Raw genomic sequence first — 13,953 nt, forward strand, 5'->3', positions numbered from 1 at the left:
CTGGTTAGCATGATGTCTGAACCATGCAAGAATGCCCATATTACTTGTCAAAAACTATCTAAGGCAGAGGTGGTGGTGGGGAACCATTTTCTGCCCTTGGGCCACATGCCAAAAGGGGACAGGGCCAAGTGTGTGTAAGTGAATAGTGAGTGACAAGCTATTGATTAAAAGCAATTTAAAAATTGGCAACCCAAGTTATAGGCAAGAATGACTTTTTCTTGAAACTTTAAAGCAGTACAGTGCTGATGGCAGAGTTTAAGGACACAACTTACCACCAGAACAAAGAGAGCTCCATAGAACAAACCATTTCCAATCTTCAGTGTCACTGCTTTAAATCTGGCAGAGCAAAAGGATTATGGTTTGATCCAGCTGAAGATCTAAGCATGGGCTTAACTAGAAGCATTTGCTTTTTCTTTGCTGGCTGTGGACAGATCACCATGGATCTGTGCCCAAATTCTGGCTTGTGTTTGAAAGCAGGCCAGCTTGCAGCTTTTGCCAAGCAACGAGGGAGCTTTCCTTTGTTCCAGGCTCCCCTTCCTAAGATTGATTCAAATGAATGCAAAACTCGGATCCAGGAGCTAGTAAGATGCATTTCTTTCTTTAAAACCATTAGATATCTTCTTACTTGAAGCTGGAGCTGGCCTTGAAAAACAAAAATAACATCCTGGGGGACTGCATTGCAAACATCCCCTCCCACCACTGCAAGTCTTCTCTAGAGCCTTCATGTCCAGCTCCATATGAGTCTGGGAGGCAGAATTGCTCACATTACATTCAGTTTATTTACACAATCTTTTAACGCCATGGCACTTTCTTTACTGAAAAGGGGGCGGCAGCAAGAAACCTCAGTTACATTTAACTTAGCTACTTCAATGCCAGGCTTATGAAGCAGAGTATGGCACACTAATTCCAGAAACACATTTATTATTTTATTTCTATCCTGCCCTTCCTCCCAGCAGGAGCCCATATGATTATAGTTTACAAAGTCAAGCACAGTGCTAGGGAACCTGTGTGGCCCTCCAGATGTTATTGGACTCCAACTCCCATAAGCCCCAGCCAGGCTGGACAGTGGCCAGGAATCACTAGTCTAGCAATATCTGGAGGGCCACAAGTTCTCCATCCCTGCTTTACCTCTCAGTACTAACTACTTTGCAAAGGTGAGTTAGGAACGGGACTCCCATTTCTTAGCATTTGCACAGCTTCAGGTTATTCATTTCTAGAACCATCCTCCTTTAAATTCAGGTTACTGATTTATGCTAAAAATATTACGCTTTAAGTAATTTGCTGGCATGAACTACATCTCCCCTACATCCCAAGACAATCTCTTAGACATGATATTTGCATCATTTGGATATATAGACTTGTTAGAATTCCCTTGCTCATTTAACACCCCTCACTTAGCTACTTTTTATCACTGGCCAGCCTGGCATCACCAGCAGGTTTCCAAAACACAGGCACAACTGTAATGAACACCCAAGCTCAGCTGGTTCCCTAGCAACATGAACAGCAGATTGCCAGGACCAGCTGTGGGTCTGTCAACAAACAGCAACACTTAACTGATACAGGTCAGGGTTGTTAGAACTTCCAAAATAGTTTCCAGCCATTTGCTCACCCACTGCAGTCATATTTGGGTCATGCGTGTCAGATGGATGATTCTAGAATGCAGCCTTTGCAAATCACAGATCTGGAAAATGTACAGAAAAGGGCAACTAAAAATGATAAGTCAGCTGGCGAAAAAAGCATTTAGGGTTTTTCCAGCTCAAAAATTTTTTTTTGAGGAGGAGGAAGAAAGGAGAGTTTTCTCAAGTATGAATTGTTGTAAGGAAAATTATTCCTCTCTCATAACACTCTAAAACTTGGATACTTAAGTAAATTGGCAGCAAATTCACAGCCAATAAAACAAGCACTTTTTAACATAATGTGTGTTAAACTAAAATAGAAGGGAGTGATGGACACTAGCTTAGGTAGCTTTTTTTTTAAAAAAACATCCGTAGCTGTGTTAGATCTGAATTTGTTTTGTATTTTATTGTGTTGCTTTTGTGTACTTGGGCTTTATGTTGGGTTGATCTTTTTAGGTTGTGGATTTTATTGTACTGTGTTCTTAATTGAGAACCTGTTTTATGAAGCAGATAACAAATAAATCTTCCAAGAATTTGTCTACCAGTGACCAACAGATTGATAGCTGAAGAGAAGTTTAATGTTTAGAAGTGATTAACAACTGGAAAAGCAACTGGCGCTACCCTTCCTGGTCTTTGGTCTGAGCCACTAATGCAGCTTCTATGTTTGCTTTTTCTCTAATTAATTCTACTGCTAAGCTGCTACTATGTGGAAAGGCCACCCTGCAGACTCCTGACGACACCACAAGAGACAGAAGTATTGCTTCTAAAGATCGGCACGAGGCCATACGTGCCAGCAGACATCATGATATGGCACAAATGTTCACCACATTGCAATATTTTGGACTGGAAGCCTCTCTATGTCTTCCTTAGCAGATGGAGAACCATGCCCTCCAAATGTTACTGGATTACAGCTCCCATCATCCCTGAGCATTGACCATGCTGGCTGGGGCTGATGAGAGCTTCAGTCCAACAACATCTGGAAAGCCACAGGTTCCCCATCCATGGATCTGTGGGCTTCATTTTTAGAACAGAACAATAACCTATGAAGAAACCAAAAAAAATCAAGAAAATGTATACCAATACAGTATTTATTCACTTGCCCCCTCTGAGCTGGACAGATCTGGTTAGCAGATGGGCTTCCCCTATCTGCCACAGAACAATCAGGTTATCGTACACAATGGGCTAAACACAGTGGGGGAAGAGAGAAGAGCACATGACAGGCAACATATCTGGTTCCTTCACATTGCAAAAAGAATAAGGAATGCCACCATCAAACAGAATAGCCCCATGGCCTCGGACAGTGCAAAACCCAGGATGGCATAGGAGAAGAGCTGCTGCTTCAAGGAGGGGTTTCTGCAAGGGAAGGAGAGAGAGAAACATACACACAGGTAGCCATCAGTGGAACAAATACAGAGCAGCTAATTTAAGGTTCTCCTGTAATTTCAGCATATTCCCAGGTATAGGGCATCAAAGGAGTAGACATCCCTCCAGCCGAGTACTGTTTCAGGGAGGTAAAAGGCCTAGCAGAGTAGCATCACAGCCCAGCAAGCCAGCTTTGTAATTGTCTACAAAATTTATTACCCCACAAGATATTTACTAGGGTTGCTTCCACGCTAGTGCCCTTTAGCACCATTAAAGCATTTATTCTTCTGCAGTCAGCTGGAAATGGTATTAACATAGTGCTGTATTATCTGGCAATGCCCATCCCAATGACCAAAGATCTTTCAATAGTGTTTACTCAGATTAAATGTCATTCAGCAAAGGACCCCTCCAAGCTTAATTAGTAGCTTCCCCTTGTGGCTTTTGCCTATTATTGCTTCCTTTTCACAACAGCCATGGCACTGCAGATGAATAGCTCTTTAATCAGTTCTCTGTTTAATTATTCTTTTCCTATCTTTTTTTTCTCTTTGTGAAACAGCACTATTTTGCATTGGGTGGGAGGGAAGAAATAAAGTCAGTAATTAAAGCACTACTCTCCCCAGAAAAATAATTGAGTATTTATGGGCCAATTTATTAATAATGCCACAGCCACATTGAGCAGGAAAGCAACTAGAAGCAGACGTTGCAAGGAGGAAACTTCTAATGAAAGGCATAGGAACCCTGAAAAGTCTCAATAGAACTTTGCCAGTTTACACTATGTTGCAAGCATGTTTTAAATTAAAGTCGCAAATCAAGTTTGAAAAAAAACCAGGAAGACAACACAGAACATAATGGAATACAACCAGTTTGCAACAAACCTCTTAAGTAGAGACCTTATCCCAGTCTGCATCTGTGTTGGAATTAATTTTTAGGTGTTTTTAAAGATGCTTTGTTTTAATATGTTTTAGAGTGTTTTTAGTGCTGTTGTTTGCTGCCCTGGGCTCTTTCTGGGAGGAAGGGCAGGATATAAATTTGATAAATAAATAATAAACAACATTGCCTGCATTTTCTGTAAGAAGCAAGTGAATGAAAGGCTGAACTCCAGACTTAAGCATTTAGTGTGAAAGCAACCTAATTTGCCTCCCTAAACAAAAAGGTTCATGGCTATTTACAAGCCTCTAGAATTGGTCCAGTGTAGTTTTGACATCTGACACATGTGCTTTACAGGCAGTGGCATTTCAAAGTGCAGACTTACCACTGCTTGCCTATGACATCTGGCAAGAGATAAACCTTCCCTCAATTTTTTACTTCTGGGTCAGCACTTGGACTAAGCATGCTGCAACGCCAACTTCCTGTACTGGGGTGTTTGCACATGTGTAAGTATTTCCAAACGACTAACTACTCTTCCAGGTCAATGGACATCTATTGTACAGTGCTTGAAAATCCCAACATACCTGGCATAGCCAATGATGAGACTACCAAATACAGTCCCGATGCCAGCACCAGAGCCAGCTACACCTACGGTGGCAGCGCCAGCACCGATAAACTTGGCGGCAGTATCAATGTCCCTGGAAACAGTGCTAGTTTGAAACTCCCGGCGCAACAGTGGCAAGAGCTCATACTGAGCACCTGAGATACAGAGAGGCTGGGAAGAGCAGAAAGAAGAAATAGGGAGTAAGATATACTGCTTTGAAACAGCCAGCACTTCAGAGCTCTACCAGCAGCTATTAATCAGGTTTTGCTGCTGATGCTTGTCACCTTCACAGCAGGATTCTACATCCAAGCAAACCAACATTCAATTTTAACAGTGATTTTTGAAACAATGCCCCAGGTAACTGTGTGTGTGTGGGGTCCATTATTGGCTAAATAATGACCAACAAGCATCCCCTGAAAAAAGAAGATAGCTTATAGTGCAATCCTAACCATATCTATTTAGATGTAAGCCCTACTGAATTCAGTGGGTTTACTGCTAGGTAAGTGGCAAAAGGACTGCAGCCCTACTGTTGTCAATCAATCTCTAATAACCAGCTGCAGGGGACTCTCAAGTATGCTATGGAGTGCACTCAGTTCATGCAGAACAATATCAAGGTTCAAGGGGCCAGGTCAGCACCCTGCATGAGCTGCAACATGCAAGGGTTTCTCAAAAAGCCAGTGTCATGTAACAGCTCGAGTGATCAGGGGGACCTGGGTTTAAATCCTTACACAGCCAGGAAGTTCCCTGGGTGACCTTGGGGCAGTCTTCATCTCTCATCCTAATCTACCATATGAGGTTGATGTGAGAGGAGGAATGAGGGAGACAGGACACATTATTTATGCTGCCCTTAACTTTTCAAGGAGCAGAATAAAAATGAATAAATAAATGAGTTGATCTGGAAAGGATTCCTTGAAGCTATAAAGTTTGGAGGACCTCCCCAACTTAGAAATGCTAATGTTGCCAACTGGCCATCTATTAAATTTCTCACTCCAGCCCCAAGAGCTTGGCTCAAGTTACAATATGGCTGCAAGAATAAAACGAGATAGCCCCATATGAGCTACCTTGTATTTCCTGGAGGAAAGGTAGCATACAAGTATGATAACTACATGAGTAACAGTGTGTTAGTTACTAAGTTGGCACCTCAATTTTACAGCTTTAGAAAAAACAGTCCTGTAGTATCATGCCTCCTAGAGTCTCACTGAAATAAAAAATAAATCGTCTGTCCAGTATACTGTTGAGCACTGCTGCAGCATACCTAGTTCAAAAGGCCCAGCAGAGCCAGCTAGTTCAGAAAGGATCTCCCTCTTATCTTCTTTCCTACTCAGTCACAGCTACCAAGTGATGCCCTAAACAACCTTTTCTAGTCCCATCAGCATTATGTCCTCCTGATCCAGTGGTCTTTTTCCCCTTGGATGTAGCAGCTTTCTAGCACACCACTCCAAATTTACCTCATTCGTCCTGACGTCAGGCCTGTTCAGCACAGAGGCAGAGATGGGCCTACAGAGCAGCCTGGAACTGTACTTCACCTGCAGAAGGGAGAAGATCCAAGCTGAAGACACATAACAAAGGGAAATTCCTGTTGACTACAGAGACTTTCTTTCAAGCACATTCTAGTCTAAGAGGCAATCTGTAACTAGTAGAAGGGATACTGAAACAAGGCCATCTGACCCATGGGAGCATGGTTTGCTTTCCTCTAACAAACCATGATCACTAGGCAGCCTTAAACCATTTTGTGGCTGTTGTTGGCTTAACAATTGTAGCTTGTTAGGGTGAATAAAACCAACATTCTGGGGTCAGGCACAATGCTAAGCTACTCCTTTCCTGCTTTGTTTACCTGCTCACACTGGTGGAGAAGCAAAGTATGAATGATGAGTCTGCATCTACCAATATGCAGCTCAGGCACCATATATTAGGCCAAGAGCCTTGGTTACCTTTACATGACAATGCAACCTGTGAAGTTTGTGCCTGCTAACCTCTCAGGCCAATGCAAAGTGGAATAACCACTCTCTGTAATGTCAACACTTCTCAAAACCTACTGCACTACCCTTGCACTGAAGCTCTGGCCATCAGAATTTTTTCTGAGCACCCTGGTTTTGGAAAACAATTTCAGGCATTGAACTTAAATTACTTCAGGCATTGAACTTATTACTTAAATGCATGTCAGCAATGGATGCTAGAATTTTATCCTATTTGTAAATGAAAGCCAAGATTTGCAGCCATTTCTATAGGGTGCTACTTACATCAGGCCTGGAACGACTTTTAAGACCCAGCAGATTGAGGCCACCTTGTACCCCCAGCCCTTTCAGCTACTTGGCACCACTGGAGAGTGAAGAGACAGCAGCTGGGGGGCACACTTAAAGATTTAAGCTCAGAAGTATAGGAAAAGGAAAATAAGTAAGATTCTCAGGAAGCTATATTCTTCCGCAAACAACCTATTCAAGGGGCTTTTCTTCAGCCCTGTGTTGGCAGGCATTTGGGCAGCACCAGCGATTGGATGTTTGTATTCCAACTAACTTTTTAACATGCTTATGTGTTTTTATTATTGCATTTTTACTCTTGTTTTAAATTGCTTTGGGACTTTTTGTAGTAGGAAGCGATATATAAATTTAATAGACGTAACCAAACAACAACTTGCACTGAACTGTGCTGCATGACCCAACATCCTGCACTTTGTGTTGTGCCTGCCAACATTGCAGTTAATCACACAGGGGAAGGCACCTTTCCCTTTCCCCATCCACCTCACATCTGGGGTGTGATGCTACAGCACCCTGCCCGGCCATTCTGTATTTACCAGTTGTGTAGGACTAATCGCTGCCTTCAGTAAAGTGATGAGGGAACAACCCCCATGATTCAGACACCAATCAAGGCAGTGAATTAAGGCCTACTTTCAGGTAATATCTCCAGCTACCAGTTACTTCTCGGGTCAAACAAAACAAGAACAAAACAAAACCAATGATGCTTAAGAACACCTGCAAGTATTAGCCGGGGCAGAAAGAAAAAGAAAACAATCTGCTCCCATTCCACTAGCTATAGCAACTCACAGACTGGGCTGGGAAAAGGTGAATGGAAAACTGCAGTGTTAGAGCAGGACACCCCAATCTCACCAAACGAATGGTTATCTCCTACTATGGTGCTGCGATTTTCTGTTTCACCCACCCCTGGCTGGGAGTAACAACTTCCACTGGGCTGCTAAGGAGGCAAAGAGAAGGAATGTGATGTGACCACGGAAGTAAAAGACCAAGTTCTGACCTTTGGGGGGGGGGTGCACGCACAGGGGGAGATGAGATAAAAGTTGCACAACTTCATTTTAAATTGCATGGTCCAGCACACAACTTAAAAAGAAGAAAGACATTGTTGGTAAGCTTTAGATCAGAGGTTGACAACCTGTAGCCCTCCAGATGTTGCTGGACCCCAACTCCCATCAGCTTCAGCCAGCATGGCCAACAGCCAGGAATGGTGGGAGTTAAAGTCGAGCAACATCCAGGGCCACTTGTTTCCCACCCCTGCTTGCTTTAAGCTCACAGAAGTACAGGAAAGGGGAAAACAGCTGTCTAAGGACAAAAGGACAGGAACTCACAGCTTCACCAAGTTGCCATCTAGTCATTAATCATACAATGCTCTCTAAATCTGGGCGAGCTGACGTTCTATAGCAAAAGCTGCCACAATGTTTTCAGATTTCTCTTTGCAACATGTGGAAGAGAAGAGTGCTCTCTTGTTGGTAAGCTTTCGATCAGAGGCTGACAACCTGTAGCCCTCCAGAAGAAAAACAGAAGTGGAAAGAAGTAGGTAGGACTTGTCCTTACAAATATGTTATTGAATGAGCGTTTTACATATTTTTATATTCATTGTTTAAATTTTCTGGTTTTAATTGTTTTATCTCTGGCATTTTATCTTTTTAAAGTTGCTTTGAGACTTTGTTTTTTGTATAAAGGAACTAACAAATATAACAAACAATAATAATCTGTGGAACTTACTGCATTACAAACCAGTCCATATTCCATGCCTGATGGAAAGTTGCAATTATGCAGAACGATCCTGTTACTTGCCAACATGGGCAAATAATACTTTTTACTTGTGCTTTGAAACCAATGCATTATTGAAAGAACCAAGACGACACATCTTAGATACTCACGAGGGTGGGAGCAGAGACGAACTTTGAACAGGTATACATATTCAGGGACGTTGGGGTGGCCACACTCAACAGCTGGAAAAGAACCAAACACCATGACGTTAGGAGAGAGTGTCCAGAACTTCTGTTACTTGCTATCAATGGAAACCCATTGTGCTATGAAGGTCTGTGGCCGAGTTGATTTGTGGAGACAACACAAACGAATGCACAGCAATAAAATGGAAAAGAGACCGTAACTCGTGATCATGCACAAACTTCAGTGCATTATATGGCACTTAGAAGGAACAAGGATTCAGTTCATCGGCACAAGCACAGCTGGATGGATATGAGGTGCGTGGCTGTCCAAATGTCTGGGGCACCCCAATTAGCTAGGAAAGATGTGCTAAAGCCTAGGTTTTATGCTGGCGCTTCTAGATTTGAGTCTGATACCTAGACTCTCTCCCCCCATCTAATCCTCAAATACAAACTTATGAGGTTCTGTTTTATTTTATTTGTTATTGCTAAAGTAAGGTGGACCTTATAGCACCTCTGGAAGATGCCAAGGCATATAGAGGCCCTTGAAGAGAAAACTACAGAAGAACAGCCATCACAGGCAGCTGCCTGTGCTCCTGGCACATAAATAGCATAGTTGAAAGGTGCTCTCTGATGAACTTACGCTGCATCTATCAGATCAACTGCACGTCAGCAACTGAACCATGCAAAGTACCCTGGAGATGGCTATCCTGGTATGATCAAGTTTTCTGTATCTGCACCATCAGGATTGGCATTTGCAGTGGGCAATCATGTGGTGCCCCAGACTGCTCCAGGGGCAGAAACAACCTCGAGATAAGACCACAGAACTGGAAGCACATTTGTTCCCCACAGTATTAGCTGTGAAGGTTATTCAGCTCAAGCTGGTTTTCATCACTAGCTTGTACACAAGCTACCAGGAGCTATTACTGGAATAGTATAATTAATAGTATGTGGTATTCACTAACACAAGATAGGTTGACAGCCACTAGCCATGACAGCTTTTTCTTTTTTCTTTTCAAGAAAAGGATTAGGCCAGGGGTTCTCAAACTGTGGTCCATGGACTACCGATGGCCTATGAGCTTCACTGAGGTGGTCCGTGGCATGTTTGTGGTTGAAGACAGGAGATAGCACATCCATTGCATTAAATATTCATCTTGATTTTTAATTTTTTTTTATTGTTTTTATTTCTTATGTTGCATTTTATTGCCTTACAATTTGCATTCAATGGAATTCAAATTGTAATACAACAAAACAGAACCTATAAGAGATAATAAAAGAAGCAACAGAAATATAATTGAAAATCATATAGCATCTAAGCACAGTGCATTATGATTGCTACAACAGGCAGATAAATCATGAAGTGGTCTGCCAAGACCCTCAGCAATTTTGAAGTGATCCATGGGGGGGGGGGAAGTTTGGGAAACACTGGATTAGGCATTCATAGGCTAATCAACAACTATTAGCTGATATAGCTAAAATGAATCTCTACATGGGGAACCTGTGGCCCTCCAACTCTCATCAGCCCAAGTCAGTATGGCCAGTGGTCAGAGATTATGGGAATATAGTCCAAGAGCATGTGGAGAGGCAATATATTTCCTGACTACCAGATACTGGGATCAAACCAAGAGTGCTGTCATCTTCATAACCTGTTTGTGCGCTTCCAAGAGGTGTCTGGCTGATCACCATCAGAAGCAATGCTAGACCAGATTTGACTCACCAAGGCAGCTCTTACATTCTGTCTGAAGCTATACAGTCCATATGACGTACTTCATGCTTTAGGGCAGCAAAGTCCCAGGAGGTAAAGGAGACCCACTTTTTGCTGGAGGCATTTCCTAGGCTGTTAGTTGGTTGCTACTTGTTCCCACTTCAGTGCTGTAGCATATGCAGGCACATACACAAGCTGTTAGGGCATATCCATATATATGCACCTTCAGAATGCAGGAGAGTTTATTTCTGAATGCTCTTCCACATCAGGGACTCCCTGAATTCATGGGAAGAGCCCAAGCAAGAGTTCCTTCATGTTCTGCTAACTTTCCATGTGCAGGCAATTTTTGGCACAGGAGAAGTGTTCAAACATAGGATTTCCCACTTACATTTTGAAACATTAAAATGCTCCTAGCATAGTATTACATGCATTTTCTGGAATAACCATCAGCTCTAAGATTATAACAAATAGAAGTGTGGTCTGGTATGGATGTACATGACTAGAATGCCCTGTCGTCTATTCTCCAAGTACAGCACATTCTGAAAACATTCTGGTTACCAGTTGTTTACCGGGCCCAATTCAAGGTGTTGGTACTAACGTTTAAAGCCCTATACGGTTTCGGCCCAGTTTATCTAAAGGAGCGCCTCCAACATCACCAAATATGCCTCCTAACGAGATCGGCCACTCAAGACCTTCTCTCGGTCCCACCAGTAAAAACAGCTTGGCTGGTGCGGACCAGAGAGAGGGCTTTCTCGATTGTGGCCCCCACCCTCTGGAATTCTTTGCCCTATGATCTCTGCCATGCCCCCTCCCTGCCATGTTTTCGTCAAGCCTTGAAGACCTGGCTTTTCAGGCAGGCCTACAAGATCCCGGGAGTAGACTAATTCTATCTTGCTACAGCTGTGGATGTTTTTAGATTAATTTAGATTGAAGTTTTGGTTTTTATGTTGTATTTTATTGTTGCATTTAATTTTAAATTGTACGTCACCTAGAGTGGCCGCTGACCCAGCCAGATAGGCGACCCAGAAATAAAATTTTATTATTATTACTATTATTATAAAACCTAATCTGCCCTTAAGCTTTTGCCTATTTCTTCCACAAAGTATTAAACCATTTGTAGTCTGAGAGCCAGTTAAATAATAAAGGAGAGCACACAAATCAGAATAACCTCTAAACCGGTATCAATCTGCCCGTCAGACCTTTTCAAAATCCTATCAAGATCCTCACACCTTTATTATGAGTAACTCCAAGGCATTGTCTAACAGTCCTATGGCCCCTACTGTAATGACACTTTGCCTTACAGGGATGGAGCTACTCCTAACTAAATGCAAGATTATTTCCCTGGAGAATAGATGAACCATCTTCTGCCTCATCCACAGCTTCGTATAGGCCCATCCATTCACTGGCCTCTTAAGTTTTTTTGAGCCTTTAAACAATGCCATGTAGTCCCTGAAGAGTTTCCCATCCTCTGAAGCACTTCCAACTCATATGAGCATTTTAAACTGTAATGTCACATCAGTGTCCTGGTTGTATTTCCAACTCTGCTAAAGCCATGTCCCTTCTTTCTACTTTTCCAGTTCTTTGGCCAAAAGCTGTCAGGGTATGTGCTTCCCTTCCTGACAGATTTCCTAATGTGCATAATAAGAAACCAGAGAGGTTTTCCCCACTGTTTATCCAAACCTCAAGTATCAATAACACAGAACATAATCTCTTTCTTGACCCTTCCGACACATGCAAAGTGCTTCACGAGAAGCCTGGTCTAGCACATCAGTGGGCAGACTTGTCAGATTTCCTTTATTTATCTTACCGAGAACCACAAGATCTACTGATGAGAGCCAGGTGCAAAAGACATATAGTTAAACTTAAGTATCAGGGTGACTCCAAGCTTAGGAATTTGTTTTCAGTAGCGGAACTGGACTCAGCTCATAGACCTTCGATGCAAAAGTCCAAGCCTAGCTAACTTTCTTTATTTCAGTAGTCTAATTTAGGTGGGAAAAGTCTTGTTAAACAATTGAGAATCAGAGTCTCTTGAGATTCTAGAGCAAATAACCAAGCATGTACTAGTATATCCTGAGCTGTTCACCTCCGATCTAGTAGACACTGATGGCTCAGGGGCAGTCCCCCGTCCCCCACATTTGTACCAGGGTATGGAGAATGTTAGGAACAGCAGGAGTTTCTCTGTATCTTCTCCAAGCCACAGTACAAATGGGACAGGGAGCAGAGAGAAGAGCTGGTAGCAAGGACAAATAGAGGCTAACTAGTAAACCAAACCAGTATTTGTGGATGAGTAGCCATCCAATTCTAAGTCTTGGTATCTGTGCTAAACAGTATAACAACTTACTTGAGATGGAAGGAGTAAAAGATGTCTTCACTTTTACATAGCCCATCATGCCTTCTGCCCTCTTAATCACTTAGGTCAGTGAACACTACTTTGGTCAGTGAATGCTTTCTCTCCTCATTTGTCCTTACAACAATTCTATGAGGACCATCAGATTTATTTCCATCAACTCATTAGGGATGGAAAGGTGAACTGGTTGGTTCAAATCCACATGTGCCAAGTCCAAATCCCACCAGGCCCCACAAAGAAAGTGGGTCACAAAGAGAGTAAGGTTGTCACCTATTTCTAATATCATTCTTCTGCTTTTAACAGCAGCAAAGCTTTCACTCTCTTCTTGCTAAGAAAAACATCATCTGGTCAGCCTGCCATTAAAAAAAATGACACAAGGTCCAGAAAGAGACGGATTAGCACCTTTACTGAAGCACAAGCTCCTAGGTAGGTGAAGGGCTGCTTTCGCGGATGCATCACCTTTGCAATGCACCTACAGTAAAGGCACAGCCGCTATACCATCAGACCACAGCCCCTAATGGAATTATGAGCCCAGCTTGGCCAGCTATGAACCGTTCTGGCTGCCATGGGAGAAAAGAAAGAAAGAACCTTGAACTCTAAGACCCGGCCACATGCCAGTGAAGAACGTTCCCTAGCGTGGCTCCGCCCACCACAAGCTCCGCCCCTCGCACCCCGCCAATACAGTGCATGGCCCCATCAACCTCGCTATAAGTCCCCTTACGGTCGAAAAAAACGAGGGGGAAAGGAAGGCTGACGCTGGGTAAAAGAGGGGGAAGAAAAACCTTCCAGGCCGCTCCGGCCAAGACTCTGCAACCCTACCTGGTGCTCAGTGGAAGACAGCGAGAGAAAAGCCACCTTGCGCGCATGCGCCAGCGGAAGGACGAATGACGCTGTATCCGTAAGGCTCCCGGAAAAGATGTATAATAGAAAAAGCGCGGCGGCTAGAGCGCCCGCTACACGCACAAAAAGGGAGAGGAAGTTCAGTCCTCCATTGCGCCTCCTGCTGGTTAGGGATGGTACTGCAGATGAAACGTTGGCTTCCTGGGGAAGAACTGTTGCTTTCCTCATTATACAGGAGCGATGCCGCTTCATGGTGCGTTTGCCGCTCTTGGCTATAGTAGGCACCCAGCTCGATTTCGATATGAGCTGCTGCTAAGTAAACGCGCAGAGAATTTCAGCCTTAGGCGACGCTCGCACAAGAAAGAAAGAAGGATGTAGCTTGCTGCAAGGCCGGTGCAATGCTGCCTGTTGGCTTGGACAGCTCAATTATACTGAGTCAGCCCATCTTGCTCAGTATTTTGTGTACACTGA

General features: G+C 43.2%; 1 protein-coding gene across 2 annotated transcripts; it reads right to left on the reverse strand.

Moving 5' to 3' along the window:
• Positions 1-2,686: 2,686 nt before the first annotated feature.
• Positions 2,687-13,749, reverse strand: ATP5MC2 (ATP synthase membrane subunit c locus 2). Of its 2 annotated transcripts, none has more exons than XM_061615078.1 (5): positions 13,462-13,749; positions 8,582-8,653; positions 5,898-5,975; positions 4,430-4,620; positions 2,687-2,969 (listed from the first exon to the last, which is right to left on the reverse strand). In XM_061615078.1, exons 1-5 carry the CDS (start codon positions 13,732-13,734, stop codon positions 2,855-2,857), a joined length of 729 nt encoding a protein of 242 aa, XP_061471062.1. In that variant the 5' UTR covers positions 13,735-13,749; the 3' UTR covers positions 2,687-2,854. The 2 variants fall into 2 exon arrangements, with proteins under 2 accessions (XP_061471062.1, XP_061471063.1); XM_061615079.1 differs by lacking the exon at positions 13,462-13,749 and adding an exon at positions 12,637-12,660.
• Positions 13,750-13,953: the final 204 nt, after the last annotated feature.

The sequence above is a fragment of the Rhineura floridana genome, chromosome 3 (assembly GCF_030035675.1).
Source record: "Rhineura floridana isolate rRhiFlo1 chromosome 3, rRhiFlo1.hap2, whole genome shotgun sequence".
Lineage (NCBI taxonomy): Eukaryota > Metazoa > Chordata > Lepidosauria > Squamata > Rhineuridae > Rhineura > Rhineura floridana.